This window comes from Culicoides brevitarsis, chromosome 1 (assembly GCF_036172545.1).
Source record: "Culicoides brevitarsis isolate CSIRO-B50_1 chromosome 1, AGI_CSIRO_Cbre_v1, whole genome shotgun sequence".
In the NCBI taxonomy this organism is placed as follows: domain Eukaryota; kingdom Metazoa; phylum Arthropoda; class Insecta; order Diptera; family Ceratopogonidae; genus Culicoides; species Culicoides brevitarsis.
Genome location: NC_087085.1, coordinates 35,894,670 through 35,911,600, shown reverse-complemented (window position 1 = coordinate 35,911,600; position 16,931 = coordinate 35,894,670). Strand labels below are relative to the sequence as shown.

The following is a 16,931-nucleotide window of genomic DNA, read 5'->3' as shown; positions in this document are numbered from 1 at the left end:
ATTAAAAAAAATATTTTTTAAAATTATTTTTGAATAAAAAAAAATTTTTTCAATTATTTTTGAATTAAAAAAATATTTTTTAAAATTATTTTTGAATTAAAAAATTTATTTTTTAAAATCATTTTTGAATTAAAAAAAAAATAAGGAACAGTAGGTACCTAAATATTTATTTTATTATTTTTTTTTTATAAAAAACACATTTTTAGAGCTTTTCACCAACAACTTTATTTTGTGTGTTCCCCTTGTTATGATTGAAAGTACTGAGAGATGTTACACGGACATTAATTTTAACAAATTTTTTGTTTGTTTTTTACTTTCTTTCTTTTAACACAATAATTAATTACTATTTTATATATAATATTTGATGCTTCTGTTTAATAATATGCATATATGATAAACTTTGAATATTTTTCATACTCGCGGCTAAATAAGTTATGTATTTTGCTATATTAATATATATATTTTTTGTGTTGGGTAAGTTATGATAATGATAATTTTTTTAATTAAAAACGACAAATATACACTCAATATAACTTTTTGGTTGTTTTGTTCCTTGATTTTTGACCCCGTACCAGCCTAATACAGTTATACAACGTTTTTTATAATATTTTCTTTAAATATATATTTTTTATATATGTTTATTATATGGTTTATTATTTGGCTAACTTTCATATAATTTTCATATATATTTTTATTATTGCTCTAGAAACACAAGCTGTTATATATCTTTTTTTGTTTAATATATTTTTTGATTTAAATTAAAATTTTTAATGATACTGAAAATTTTTTATATTTTTTTCCAATTATATATTTTTTTAAATACGAATACTTTTATATATATTATGTTTGCTTTGATCATCTCAAAAAGTAAGTATTGTTGGTGTATTGTCTACTCACAATAACACGCGGAAGTTTTTCTTTCTCTTGTTTGAACTAGAAATTTCCGAAATGTGCATTAAAGTTAAAAATAAAAGTTAAATAAAATATAATTTTTGTGTGTTTTTGACATTCTGCTAAAAATAAAAATATTTTTAAAAAATATAATAAAATAAATAATTAAAGGTGAAAAATATTTGATATTATTTTTGACATATTCTTGGTTGTTTTGTGTGAGATAATTTTAATTAATTAATTAGAAATTGAATACTTTCTTTTTAAAAGGCGATACATTTTTCACTCTTTCATTTTTTTTTTTTAATAATAATTAATTAATTATCATTCGACTGTTAGGTTGTTTCGTAAAATTTTTAATAATTTTTTTTTTATTATTTTCTTGCATATTTTTGATTGAGTCAGCAATTCATTTAATATATATGTTTTAGTAAAAATAATATATTTTTTTAATTTATTTATTAAAAAATTAAAAATGTGTGGAAAAGGACGTCGATTATTGATTCAATGTAACGCGGTATGTCATCCAAGCATAAGTCTGTCTTTATGCTACTTTTTCTACGACTAAAAAACTGTTTGTTGACAATAACGTCGATTTAATCCTATATTATAATATTTATATAATTATACATTTATGTTAAAAGCAATAGTTATCATGGTTTAAGAATATGTTTTTGTTATATATGTGTGCTATCTTAGGTGTTCATCCATTTATACACATTTATTATATTATTTATTAATATTATAATTAAGCTACATTCTACAAATATTTTTTTTTATATATTTCATCTTCGTTAGTTAGAACATTTATTAATATTTAATATGTTGAATATGCATTATTTAATCACAAAAACATACATTTCGCTAGAAAGTAATACATTTATTAATGATAATTAAAATTATAATAGTTCATGTCGACTACTCAGATGTTATTGATGTTAGTTTGTAATCGCATAGTATATTCAAGTTTCATAAATTTTTGAAATCTTTTTTATTATTGATACGTAGAACGCTCACCTATATTAGCAATATTAATGTGATACTTTTTATTAATTAATATTAATTTTAAACATTCAGAGACATGTAATGTAACATTCAATTAAGTTATTAATTAAGAGATTAATTATGTATATATTTTTTGTTTAAATAGAGATTGACAGCGATATATCTTTTTTTTTATTTTTTTTATATTTTTTTTTCATATTTTGAGTTATCAACGAATACACAAGTATTTTTTAAGTAGTTGCGCATATTATTTTAAAAAAAGTACGGAAAAGGGGTTTTCCGAAAAAATTAAAATTTAAAAAAAATTAATTAAAAAATATTTTTTTATGATCTTTCATTAATTTTATAATGTTCCTGGTCACACATTTATTTAACATCTAATATTTTTTATGTTTAATAATAAAATGAATGCCTGATGGAAATAGAAAAGTCTGCAGCCATTCAGATTTTTCTATCATCAGGCAATGCATTATTATATATTTTTATAAGATTATTATTATTTTTTAGACAATAACATTTTTTTTTATTAAAGTTATTGTTACCAAGATTAATATATATTTTTTAATAAAACACCTTTTATATATCATTCATGCCTTAAAAACAAGATTTAATATTAAAAGGTGTTTAGAATTTCCATAATTATAGTCAGATTTGCCCATGTGCAATATTTATTTTAAATATTAATAATATATAATAGTTAAGATTAAAATTTATCAAAGTGCTGTGCATGCTAAATAAATTAATTAAATATTTTTTTATAATATTTATATCAGAAGTGACGACTTTTTTAATTATTTTTTCAACATAACATTTATTTTTGGTTTATATATGTTTGAGTATTATATTTTTTAAGCTTTTTTTCGATAAGACATTTTAATAGCTGTTGGGATGCAGTACGGTTGACGCATTTTTAGCTACAAAAATTTGATTAAATATCTTAAAATAATTAAATTTTAAGATAAATATTCAAATTTTTGTGTAAAAAAGAACAAATCTTTAACCGTACTGAAATAATTTTAATTTTATAATTGTTTTTATAAAACAACATTATTATAAAAATTACAAAAAAATATATTTTTTAATAATTTTTATAATAATGAAATTTTAGAAAATGACTTTCGCAGAGTATGCAGGGAGTAATATATTATAGATTATTATTTTTTTGATTTAATATTTTGAACATCGTTATATATGTTTAATATTTTTTGTAGTTTTAACATAAATAGGTAACGATAAATGCTCAAGGATAAAACTCTATTTTTTGTACTAGACATTAACAGAATTTTATACTATGGGTTAAACAATTAGCTAAATATTTTGCTAAACTACATGTATATTTTTATGTGCTTTAAAAAAAATAAAAATTTAATTTTTTTTTTTAAATAATTAAAATATTATTTAAAAAAAATATTTTTTTTAATAAAGTTAAAAAGAAGAAAAACCACAACAAAGTTAAAATCAAATCAATATTTGCGGTAAAGTAAATTATCGTAACCAATATTTATTTAATGTGCATTTATTATTTAATCTGTGGTGCAGTAACAATGTAATCATATGGCAATAAAATAATAATAATGATAATGATGTAATACGAGTATATTAATATGTTTATTAGTGTTTGTGTGTGTGCATTTTTATATATATTAAGTGCATTTTGATTAACAAGTGAATTATTTATTTTTTTTTCTTACTGTGATTCTTTCGTGGTTTGTTACGTCCATGTGATGCAATTTACAATTCCTTTAATTATTTTGTATATTTTTGTTTGTTAATAAAATTATGAGAAACAAAGACGATTCAATTGTGGGTATTTTGTGAGATTATCAGTTTTTTGTTCTTGGTTTATTTTTTGTGGCTACAAATCATCAAGTACTTCGTAATCTTCAAGTAGAGGATCTTGTTGAACAATTTGTGTAAAGTTGTTGTTGTTGTTTTGGTTAACCGAATCCTATTCGTCATCCTCCTCGTTTTGGTAGGTGACATAACGCACGGCTGATCTTTCGCCAACAATTAGTGACTAAAAAAATTTTTTATTTAATTTTTTTATATAAAATTTAAAAAATTTGAAGAATAGTTTAAAGTTTTTTTATTCAATAAAATTATTTAAATTAAAAAAATAATAAAAAAAATTAATTTAAATAAAAAAGGAGAAACATTAAAAAAAAAAAATAATTAAATATTTTTTAATTAAATTTTTGAATATAATAAAAAAATTAATTAAAAAATTAGTTTTATTTAAATTTAATTTTAATTATTTTTTTTTAGTAATTTTATTAATTATTTTTTTTTTTATTTTTAAAATTAAATAAAAATTAAATAAAAACACAAAAATTTAAAATAATAATATAAAATATTTATTCACATAATAATTTTCGTTAACAATTAAAATAATAATACATACTAAGGAACTATAAAATTAAAAATAAATAAACCTACCCAACAAATTTAACTAAAATTTCTAAAAATAAAATTCAATTTAACTTAAAATAAAATTAAAATCTAACAATTTTAAAGTTTCGTCGAGTCGCCGGCAGTGTCAATATTATTATTTATCGATTTTGCCATTTCCATAGTGTTCATATCAGATGTCATCGCGGGATTATCTACGCCTGGACCTACCTTTTTCTCTTCGCGCGTCGGCGGATTCTTGAGGAATCGCAATAACGGCGCATAACAGAAACATAAGAAGGCTATTCCTACCAACATCCATTCGAAACCGATGCTGTTTACCAAGGTACCGCTATTTTTTTGTACAAAATATTAATTTTTTTATTCGAAAAAATATTTTTTTTAAGAATTTTTTACCTGAGCGCAGGTCCAATCGCAAATCCAAGACAAAAAGCGACATCTCCCAAGGCATAAACGCTTCCATAAACCGCTGAATGCCGAATATCTACCAAATATCCGAGTTCTGGCATCATACAAGAGTCTACCATACCGATAGCGAAGCCTAATCCAGCATTCGGGAGAATCAAGTGGTTCATTGATGTAGCCATTGGGATCTAAAAATTAAATTTTCTTGATAAAAAAAATATTTTTTAATTTGAAAAATGAAACTTACACAAAGTAAACAGATGCCGATTATGATGAGACCCAACATTGCTGCGAGCCATCGACCAATTTTGTGTCCTAAAGGTCCAAATAAGTTCGTTCCGATTAAGTAACTGATCGATGCAGGTAAGAATGTTACTCCTTGTTCCCATCTACTGGCGCCCATTCGATCCATCATCCTAAAAAAAAAAATTAAATTTTAGGTCAAAAATTGAGAAAAAAATTAAAAATTTCTTACCAAATCGGAAGTGACGGCTCCAACATCGCAATTCCCATGTTGGCAAAGGTAATGGCTCCACTCGCTACCAAAATATAAGGATCGGAAATGAGAGATTTAAGTGTTGGAGGTTCTACTGTCTGCGGCGCTTGGATTGAAGGTTGCAACATAATCAACTGCAGGAGACCATCTAGTAATGCGAGTGCCGATAAAATCAAGAAAGGTGCGGATTTTCCTACCTGTTGATACATTTTTCGATTTTAAATGATTTTTTTAAGATTTTAGATGAAAAAACTTACAAATTCATACATAATTCCGCCAAACGGAGGTCCAATGAGAACACCCAAGGCCAAACCGCCCAACGCAACACCCATCGCATTACCCCGTTCCTTGTCATCCGTGAAACGATCTGCTAACATTCCCATTCCAGACACCGATGAACACGACGAACCAATTCCCTGCAAAGCACGCGCTATAAAAAGCACCGTGTACGTTCGTCCAAATGCGAAAACTGATTAAAGACAAGTAAACACGAAATTTTTCATTATTTTCATCTCATCGACACGACAAAATTTTGAATTTAAAGAAAGATACTCACTGATAGTCGAGAAAAACATCACAACAAAACCGCAAAACATCGGTATACTGTATCCAATCTTGTTTGTCAATGGTCTGTCATACAAATTTAAAACGGAAAAACACAAAAAAACTTGAGATTATTTCTATTTACTTAACTTACTTTAAGAAGAAGTTTAAAAATAAACACATAAACCAAAAAAAAAAATCGATTAAGGACAAAACACTCACCCCACAATTGGATTTGCCAACAATTGTACGAATGCCTTGGATGCAAACATGACTCCAACTTCGACCGTTTCCTCAACAAGTTCTTTGTGTCGTTCCTCACGTTCGGCATACCAACTGGAATTTTCTGTAAAAATCAATTTTTCAACATTTTTCATCGAAAAAAAATTCAGACGGGAAGTTCATACCGTAGCCCAATGTCGTAAGATCGCTCTGTGGCGCATCATTACATCCCGGAGCTGGCGTTGGAGGCGGCGGAGTCTTGGGAAAGGAGGATAACGGTGCATCCGGATGCCGAATGTCATACAAAAATTCAGGAATAATGGGAACTGTGAAAAAATTCGTTTTTTAATTGAATGGAACAAACTTTTCAAACTCTTTAAGCATCAATTAATTTAGATTGTTTATTTAATAGAATTACTGCACATTGTCTGGAGTCGTCGAAGAAGTTACCTTCGTTCGACACACATGACACCGACGACGAAGCAAAAATAAGACGAAGGGAAAAGAAATCACGCACCCCTCATTCATTATCATTTCAACATTTACACAAGCTGCTACTTATTGGTTGACATGACATAAAAGTACAATTATGTTAAATGTATTAGAAGTTCGTAAAAAAAAGAACAAGATTGAATACTGCCTTTTATTGTTGTCCAGCTATGTACTTGAGGCACTCATCGAATTAATTCATGAGGTTTTTTTTGCTGTCAAGTACTTTGAAGGAAAGAGAAAAATGAAGAAAATTCAAATTTGGGTGTTTGATTGAACGTTTAACCTCACTACATTAGCAATTTGGACCATTGAAATAAATCTCAACTAATTTTATTCAATTTTACCTCTGCTTTGATTTATTTCACTTTATTTTCTTTTGTCGCTTTCATCTTCTTCGGTTTTCTTTTGCCACCCCTTCCCCAAAGTATCGGGGAATATTGAAATGATTTTGCTTTTATTTTATCATCATCGCCATCTACTTGTTGAAGACATTTGTTCTACTTTCTCACACTTCATCACACACACCTCTTCTCCATCATCCAACATTAAATTGAATATTGTTGGAAATTGTCTGTGAGTAAATCGTGAGGAAAGTACATTTTATGCTTCTTTTAGTATTTATACGAAAAAAAACTTGAGTAAATAAAAATTTGCGTGAGAGTATGATTTGAGCGCATTTTAGTATTCAGTTAGTCAAACAATATTTCAAAATTCCTGAGGTTTTGTAAGTTAGTCACGTTAAGTCTTTATGTACGCTCATGAAGTTCGCATCTTTTAATTTCTGAAATTCTATTATGGTTTTCTTTAGAATGATGCTTCTTCTCGTGTATATTAAGCGTCGAAAGTCATTTGCTGGAACTATAAATAGCAGACTTTTCTGTTGCCGAATCGTTTCTTCTTTGTCATCTATTGAGTTTCGGATTGCCTTCATTTATTAATAACAATGTTACTATCATATAAGAAACTCAGTTTTTCATCTAAATGGTTAGTTAGTTATGCATCGTTTTTAGAAGTGTTTTCGCTATTATTTAAACACATTTTGGATAGTCAAGTCGGTTTGCCAATATTATTATCCATTGTAAGCTGCATAATTTTCTCGCATAATATGTAAATTCATCTTTAATTGGACAACATTTGTGGATCAAACTGTTTACGTTATGGTGTTCAAGATCTTCTAACGAGAACTTCTAACGAGGCATAATTAACCGAAACAGCCAAATATCATCAGACCCATTTGTTGGAATTTGACTAAATCCAAAAATTCAATCCAAAATAACCATTGTTTAAGAATGCTTGTTAATTTTTTCATAAATTAAAAATTTTGTGTCATATGATTTTTCGTAATTATTCAAATACATTTTTTAATACTTCAATAGAAACCATTTGTAATAATTTGATTTTTTTACTTTCATTTGTTATCACGGACAGACTTTATGTACTGTAACAATTTTTTCTCAAAACTCTTTGAAATGCATTAGAAAAAATACAATAGAACAAGGGCTACCGACAATTTTTCTACAAAAGTCATGTTTTATTTAACACCTTGTCTTGTTCTTGTAAATGATTCCTTTGTTTATCTACGCATTGATTGCTGAACTATTTTTCATTCTCTCTTAAGTGGGTAAGATCCTTGCTCTGAATTTTCTTTTTCTTTCCCAATGTAAACAGAATCTAATCAAAAACGGGTTTTTACCATCATTTATTACCATTAATTCATGACCACTTTTGACTTTTTGAATAAATCACGAAACTAATCTTAAATTTAAATGTAAGAGAAAATGAAATTGATTCGAATTTCTTTTTTTTAGCTCACATTAGGTAATAATTGCTTCACTTTAGTCAATTTTTTGTGTAATTATTGTACTTTTTTACCACATTTTTCATTTCACTGCACCTTTTCAGACATTCAACAGTTGTTAGATCGTTTCTTTTAACTTTTATTTCATTTTGCTACTTCCTTTTTCTCTGCATATTTTTGCTAGTTAATGGCAAAAGTGGCACTTTTCTTTATTTAATAATCGACTTTGATGACATTTTCACTTTTTATTCTTTCTTTCTTTTGTACCGCGGAACAATTGAGTTCTTTTAAATGATGCAATTCACATTTTTTCGCTTTTTTGCATGACTTTTGATGACATAAAAGTGTAAAGAGGAAAGTTTTGCAAAAAGAAAATTCGATTCCGGCTTCGTGTTTGATTTCACTCTTCTTTCACTTGAGTTCTGTAAGTTTTTCTGTAAATTGTTATAAAAAAGGGAAGATGTTTACTTACCAACTACAGTTAAAAGCATATTATCGAGCAGTAGAGCTATCGCCACAATTACGAGGACGAGACGCCTGGAGCCACGCCAGCGTATCATCCACGTCTTTATGGTACCCCATGTTCCTTCGTCCGTTGCAGTGTGCGATTGGGCTGCATTATCCATTGGGCTGCCTGAACTGTTGTTTGTTGCAGCCCCATGGTGTATCTGCGCCTCGGGGTTTGTTGTTGGTTGCATAACGGCTCTTAGCTCCTACTGAAAAAGAAGAGATAAAATCATGGATGAAACAAAGTTCATGTTTAACCGTCAAAATAAAACGAAAAGCAGTCAGGTGAAATGATTTAACCCAAAAAAAAAAGAAAATATTAAAAATCCGTTAAAACTCCTTATGCTACTTCCTTTCCTTAAAAACGTAAACGTAAAAAAAATTAAATCTCGACCGAAGGTAAAATATTAACTTTGATGCTGCTCTACTAAACATTACAAATCTATCTGCAAATCGCATAAATACTTGGAAGGGAATTTATTAATTACACTTGGGGAATCAGATAAACGACTTGTGGATTTTCCTTTTGATTCCATAGTAATAAAGTCGCTATTATACACAAACTTTCTTCTCTTGTTCTTCTCATTGTAAAGTGACTAAGGATTACATCAAATTGCAACTTAAAATCCTCTTAAAGGTAACTCTATAGTAACCGTTCGTCGTATTTGTGCGGTGAGAATTTCTGCTATTAAAGCATTTAAAATTCACGAGTTTTTAAATATTTAATGCCAAGGTTAATACGAGTTGAAAGAAAATTATTTAGTATTGTTAAGAGGCATTTATAATGTAATAAAATTATTATTTATATTTTACACATCATTTATTTTCCCATTGAAAAGTTGTGAGTAAATTAAATTGTGATACACATATGAAATTTGCTCCCCTTTTATTATTATTATTTATCAATTTATTGTCAAGTTTTAATGTCGAGACAATTTATTTCTTATTCACACGTTAAATTACATTAACCGAGCATTTTCTTAAAATGTGAAAATTGTGACCTGATTTAACTTTTAAAAAATCACTTTTATTTATTTTAGGGTAAAAATCAATTACTCTCGTCATAATATTTGTCAACGTTTAACGTCAGATGTTGATTCCTGTTTTTTTTTGTAAATATTTTTTTCTCATATATCTTGTGTCTATGTTTCACTTTTTGAGCAAACACGGAAAAAATCAAAGGTATATGAACAAAAACGCGATTATATCGATAAGTTACAAGGTTTTTCTGTATCGTTTTGATCGGATGGTTGATTGGTTGGTCGATATATTTTTTTCTTTGCAGGTTTACAAGGAGATATAGAGAGATTAAGGATGAATCGATAAAATGATGAAAATTAAACAGACAGAAAATTTGTTATTTATTTCGTGGAATTGATGTCTCATTTTCAACTTGCTCTTTATTATTTTTCTATAAAAAATTTAAAATTTAACGTCTGTGAAAGATTTTAATGAAAATAAGTAGAAAATTGTTAATTGTTTTCAATAAATCTAAATATGTAAAAAAAACATTAAATTTTGAAAAATTGTAAGAAATTATCAAAAAATGTGAATTTAATGTAAATTTGTCTAAAAGCATTAAGCTATTGAAAATTAATTAATTGATTGCAATTAAAATTTTGGCATAAGGCCAAATCTACTAAAATTATCAAAAAATTTAACTTTTTACATTATAAGATATTTATTTGCTTTTATGCATTTACTTAATAGAATTTTAATATAAATTTCCTCAAAGTTTAAAAAATAAAAAAAAAACAATTTTTACTTTAAAAATATCTTAAAATTGAAATTTTATTTAAATTGTAAAAACTTTTTGAAACATCAAATATATTTTTAAATGAATCAAAATAATTTTTTTTTAACAAAACGGAGAATTTTTGTCGTACTGAATTTTCAGTAATTAACTTTTTTCGTGGCCTTTTTTGTTTCAATTTTATCTTTTTTTGTTGGGTTTTTTAGGTCAAAAAATGCTTTTTTGTTGTTATTTTCACAATTTATTTTATTTTTATGCGACGTTTCGACACTTATTGTTCAAGTAACTACAAATAAATTTCAACTTTAAAGTTGACCGTATTTATGACCCAACAAAAAAAGATAAAATATAGTACTGAGTTTTCAAAAATTTTTTTTAAATAAAAAATAATTTATTTTATTTTTTTTTTGTAGTCTCTTTTGGAGTCAAAACTGATCCAAAAGATTTAGTAAAAAAATATTTTAAAAATTTTTTAAAGTAATATTTTAAAACGAATTTCAATCAAATACATGTAAAAATCATTATTTAAAGAGTTAATCTTTAAAACAAACTCTGAACTGGACTAAACTTTCACCACATTAAACGTTCATCATCAGACGAATCTTAAAATAAAATAATCTCCTTTAATTAGATTCCGTTCTGTTTTACTTTTAAAGCCACATTAAACGATTTTCCACAAAAAGGTGAACGAATCAAACTTTTGTTTGTCTTTAATTCCGTAGTCGTCTCGATATTTTTGCGTTTCGTACAAATTAAAATAAATATGTACAACGAAACGGATTTATGTCATCAATTGTCTAGACAAAATACTTTTTGTCAGGTTCAAGGCATTCGACATGTCATTTCGTTTTCCCACAGGAATTTTCTAAGAATCTATTTATTTAACAAACCACATCTTCACATATTTTTCCAATCAATTGAACGAGATGCGTTGAAAGTAACTTTAACAAGCGTTTCGTTTTACTTGAAAATGCATTAAAAAAATTATTCAAAAAATTCAAGTTCGCGCGAAAATTGCATAACTATGCTTTTGTTACATTGTAAGTGCATGCAACGAATGATCTTCAGGGAAGATACTTGAAACTTAATTAAAATCGCACGATACCCGCGTCATTATTATGATGCACTTGACTTTCATTTTTGAATAGGGAATATGTAAATATTTAAACAAATATTTCCGCCTAATTATCCACAAAGATGGACAATGCGACTCAAGTCAGCTGTCATGCACTTATCTAAGGCACTGAGGCATCTCCGTTTGGTAAGCATTGTGTCGTCTCAATGACCGAATGAAATTCATAAATTCTTATAACGACAGAAGATCGTACACAAAATATTTAATTTAAGCACATGTACATTATTTTAATAACCGAGAAGAATTTACTTATCAACTTTTATATCATCGTTGACCATCCGTCGGTTTAATTCGTCATTTTTTATGGGTTTCGATGCGATTCTGCGTTGAATGAGTCATTAACACTAATTTAAAATGAGACAAAATTTATTAGTATTGCGTTAAAAAGAACAATTAGCACCTTTTTGATGACATCTTAGAAAAAAATATTTAAAAAAAAACTTTTGTTTTATTTACGAGGGAATTCCCTCAAAAAAACGTGATTAATTGTGATTTTTTTAAAGTTAAATTCATAATATTTTTTAAAGTTCAAATTATGAATCATTAAATTTTAATTTTTTTCAAAATTATTTTTATCTTAATTTTTATTATTTTTTAAAAATAATTATTTAATAATTTATTTTTTAATATATTTTTTTATTAATTAATTGATTAATTAATTTAATTATTAAATTTTATCAAATATTTTTTTTTAAAAAATTAAAAAAAAAATAAAAAAAAATAAATAAATAGAAAATAATTATTTTTTCAATTATAATACATATTTTAATATTAAATATTTTATTTTTTTATATTTTTTACCGCATTTCGAAGAAAAAGTGCGGTAAAAATGTTGGAGAAAAATGCGGAAAACAAAAAAATGTTGGAGCTTGATAAAACTGATATTTTATCAAAAATAATAAAATAAATAAATAAATAAAATAAAATAAATAATAATAATTAATAAAAAAAATAATAAAAATAAAAAAAAATATATAAAATAAAAATTAAAAAAAAATATTTTAATGTTAAAAAATTTTAAAATTATTATTATAATCTTCTATTATTATAATTATAATATTCAATGAACTTTCCCTTTAAAACTAAAAAAAAATAATAATCCTTCGTGTCTTGTCAAATTAATAATTAATTATTCTCAAAGGAGGACCTTTGAACTAAAAACACACGAAAAAGAAAAATTGTGTGCAAAATTTAATTGATTCCGTTGCACTTGAACATCATTTTGTCTGTAATTATATAATTTAACAACTGCATGTGTGTTCACTTCAGCTAAATAAAATATTAGAATTCACGATATATTTTGTTTAAAGTCACTTGGGCACACTTTTGTATGATTTATGAATAGTTTACAGATTTTTCTCTGCAAAAATTATTTATTTACAATTTTAGATTCATTCATATGAATAGAAGTAGTAATAAAGCACACATGATAATATGACAATAATTGAATTATACTGACACATTATTATTATTTAGCATCATTTAGAATGGTTTAAGATAATTTTCGCTATTCATTTGTACTATAAAAAATTTATTATTATTGTTAAGTCACTTTTTATTACCTCTTGAATTAATTTTATAAAAAAAAAATATTTTTTTTAACAACTTTAAATTTTTTTTTATGTTTTGAAAATTATGCTCGACGGAAACCAGACATTATTTGAGTTCTAACCGAAATGAAATGGTAAAGGATCGGTTTGCTACTGGAAGATAAATTAAAAGACGTCTATATTATATTTTAAATTGCCTTTCATAGTTCCCATTTACTACTAAGGTACTCTCCATCTCGCATCTGGTGTATCGTACCGCAACTACAGATTATTGTTGTTGTGTATAAAACTCGAGAGAGTAGCCTTTAGAATAATTTCTCGCGTGTTTATTACTGCTCTTAATGTTGCGTATAGTTTTGCACATCATTATCGCAACAATTATGACACTGAACATTTTTCTTCAAAGATTATCTTAATTTTTTTATAATTTTTTATAAATATTCTGCGATTAAAATTAATTAATTGTTAATTAATGAAAATGAGATTTTAACAAATTTCAATTAGCAAGTGCAACAAATTTAAATGCCACAAAACAAATATTGAGAGGAGTAAACACTTGAAGGCAAATATTTTGTGTGTAGACCGACAGCACTTCATTTCTCTGGTTGTGGTGCGACTGCAAGGATTATATTTCGTTGTATGAAGGAGAGGAAGTTAAGTTTGTTTTTGGTTTGTATATTTGGCGAAATAACGTACAGTAAGAGTGTTTCGTGATATGGATAAAGTAAACCTGTTGCACTTATTCCAACTTTTAAACGTCGGGTTGTGAAGCGATGAAAATAATAGTTGAGTAATTGCTAATTTGCCGTATTATTAAAATGATATTTTCAAGGAAATAAATTTATTTTCGTGAATTTATGATTTTAATTTCATTATTTTTTGTGCAAATTTAATAAAGTCTTTGAAATAGGTATTTTAAGAGATTTTACTTGAATATATATTTTTTAATTTTTTTTTATCTAAAATAAAATTAATTTTTAAATTTTTGTTTTTTTATATTTATTTTTCCTTATTCATTTATTTCAAAAATTTTCCATTAGTATTTTACTAAATTTTTACAAAAATAAAAAAAAATATTTTTTTTATCTGTTTTTCGTTTTTTCAAGAAACTTGTTATTTTAAATAAAAATTAATATTATTAATTTTCTTTCAATAAAATTATATTTGTAAAATTAAAACTCTTAAAAAAATTTAAATGATTTTTTTTTACAAAAAAAAATAAAATAAAACATTTCAATTTAAAAAATTATTATTTAAAAAAAACATTTTATTTTCAACATTTATGAAGATTATTTAAAAAAAATTGTCTTATTTATTTCGCACTTACCTTCCTATCGTATAGCTCCATTGTCACTCCATCATATTTTGGGAGATTGTTTGTGGAAAAAGCCTGTAAAAAAATAATGAAAAGATTTTTTTTTTATAAAAAAATATTTTTTTAACATTTTTTTTATTTATTATTAAATTTATATTTTATATATAATTTAATAAAAAATTTTTATTAAACTTTGTAATAATAATAAAAATCACTTTATATCAATTTTTCTCATTTTTTATGAACTTCATGTAACATAAAATTAAACTCTATTTTAAATTTGTTAGAAATTGACGAGACTTTTAATTAAATAATGTGATGACAAAATATAGATAGAGTTTTTCTCTGTCAAGGCATCAAGGATATTGAATTATTTTTTAATAATTTTTTGTTTATATAAAATATTGAAAATTTTCTTTCTATTTAAATATGTTAGTAAAACTTTGTCAATCACTTTCATGACGATCAAAATTGAATTATAAAACTTTTTTTTTGTTTCTGTCCCATCAAATAATTTTTTTTAGTGTCAATTTTTTTTTGATTTTAATTTTTTATTGCACTTTTTTTAATTACAGCTAATTATTATTTTTTTTTCTTCCATAAGATATTTTTTTTAAATTTTATTATTTAATTTTAATATAATACTTAATTATTTTTTTTTTATTTAAATAAAATATCACTTACTGTTTTAGATAAAACAACACACTTAGGATTTTTTTGTTAGCTAAAAGCAAACTTGCGACTACGAGATCTAGTCTCGTACTGATTACTTTTGATGATAAAATAACTCCTCTGGTGTTTCAACAAGTAAAAAGGATGTGTCCTATACGGTTGGGAAGGGATGCTGTTGCTGGAGAAGGGATGAAAAGCGGGGAATTTAATGTGACGTCATATCAAATTTTACTTGTTTTAAGGAGAAATCGTGCTTTGGGACTTATTTTTGAGATAAAATCTTGATAAAAAGGACACTGAAAATTAGTACGCTTTGGCAAATGGAAATGTATGGAAAGGCTCTACAATTTCACTTTTTTGGCTTTTGAAAGATTTTTTGGGAAAACAAGCAAGTAACTGATTTTTTTTACTTTTTTTAATATTTTTAAAATAATTTTTTCCAATATTTGAAAATTCACTAAATTTTTTTTTACAAATTACTTGGTAACTCCATTTTTTATTATTTTTTTTTTATTTAATTATTTAAAAATTTAAAATGGCTAAATTTTTACTCATTAAAAAATTAAAGATTTTTATTTCACACACGTTTTTTTTATCACATAAAAAATAACTATTAAACAAACTTTAACTATCAAGATAAAAGACGACAAAAAAAAATAAAAGCCAAAATTTATTTATTCAGAAATAGACAATAAAAGCACTTCTAAATCAATTACTTTGAATGTAGCACAGATAAAATTTCAGATGATATCACTAATTCCTTTTTCACACTCAATTGACAGCAACAAGTTACTGACTGATTAATACGAAAGGCAAGTGTGCCGAAGTAACGACACGGGCGATGCCAATGAGATGCCGTTAATGGATTAAATAAAATGGAAAAGACTATTCACCCACTTTATTATTATAAGGATAATCGGAAGCAATTTATTCTGTAAGCGTGCGTTCGTAGGTATACATTTTGCGAAGAGGAAGTGCATAAGTGTCATGACAGTCGACGTTTTTTCGCACACATTCGTAGCAAAGCCACAGCCGAAGTGATATAATAGATTAAATAAGCTTCTTTTATTTTATTTTCTTCTGGCATTGTCTTTTTATTTCCTTGAGTAAATTTTGTGGCTGTTGCTTGCGGTATGAAGCACTAAAAGGCACGCGATAACGTTTGATAAGAAACGAACCAATGAGAAGCGAAAAGTCACTGCGCATGATTAAAATTAAACTTCAAGTTGGAGAAATGATGAATTTCTCCAATTTATCATCTTTTTGAAACGGTTGTTAGTTTATCACAAAAAAAAAGATAGTTTACAAGGTTTTTCTCTTTATTTTTTTTTTCAAAGAACAATCGCATGATCAATCAAATTCTTTGCTTTTCCCTAAGCCTTACGAAATTTATCGCGATAAAATCTTTTTTTGTTATATTGAGAATAATTGTATCTTTCTACCCTGCGATTAATTGACGGAGAGCGGAGAAATAATAATGTATTTCATGATATTAACAATAAATTAAATATAGTTCATAGTTGCTTTGATCGCCTGATAAAGCTTTCGCGTAAATTAAGATGATAATTAAATTTAAAAACTACTTTTGTATGATGGAAAAATATCAAAAAAACAAAACTCATCGTGACAAACAAGCAATTATAACGAAAGCGCATTTCATTACCCAAGTTTCATTAATTTTTGCAACTTAAATATTATTTTATAATATTTTAATAGATTAAGAAAATTTAATAAAACG

The 16,931-nt window shown here is 25.6% G+C and overlaps 1 protein-coding gene across 4 annotated transcripts; it reads right to left on the bottom strand.

The window, feature by feature from the left end:
- Nucleotides 1-3,446: 3,446 nt before the first annotated feature.
- On the bottom strand, nucleotides 3,447-15,992 carry LOC134836905 (synaptic vesicular amine transporter). Of its 4 annotated transcripts, XM_063852185.1 has the most exons (13): nucleotides 15,910-15,992; nucleotides 15,206-15,371; nucleotides 14,534-14,596; nucleotides 8,734-8,974; nucleotides 6,157-6,297; nucleotides 5,972-6,095; nucleotides 5,763-5,836; nucleotides 5,464-5,675; nucleotides 5,186-5,403; nucleotides 4,958-5,126; nucleotides 4,702-4,898; nucleotides 4,516-4,636; nucleotides 3,447-3,913 (listed from the first exon to the last, which is right to left on the bottom strand). In XM_063852185.1, exons 3-13 carry the CDS (start codon nucleotides 14,552-14,554, stop codon nucleotides 3,845-3,847), a joined length of 1,587 nt encoding a protein of 528 aa, XP_063708255.1. In that variant the 5' UTR covers nucleotides 14,555-14,596; nucleotides 15,206-15,371; nucleotides 15,910-15,992; the 3' UTR covers nucleotides 3,447-3,844. The 4 variants fall into 4 exon arrangements, with proteins under 4 accessions (XP_063708255.1, XP_063708253.1, XP_063708252.1 ...); XM_063852183.1 differs by lacking the exon at nucleotides 3,447-3,913 and having other exon boundaries at nucleotides 4,278-4,636; nucleotides 8,734-8,977; XM_063852182.1 differs by lacking the exon at nucleotides 3,447-3,913 and having other exon boundaries at nucleotides 4,278-4,636.
- Between the last annotated feature and the right edge of the window lie 939 nt (nucleotides 15,993-16,931).

Coding starts and splice junctions, on each gene's coding strand:
- LOC134836905 (XM_063852182.1), bottom strand. CDS start 14,554: ATGGAGCTATACGATAGGAAG. Junction 6,298..8,733: donor TATGCTTTTAACTGTAGTTG/GTAAGTAAACAT, acceptor ATTTTTTCACAG/TTCCCATTATTCCTGAATTT. Junction 6,096..6,156: donor TCTTACGACATTGGGCTACG/GTATGAACTTCC, acceptor TGATTTTTACAG/AAAATTCCAGTTGGTATGCC.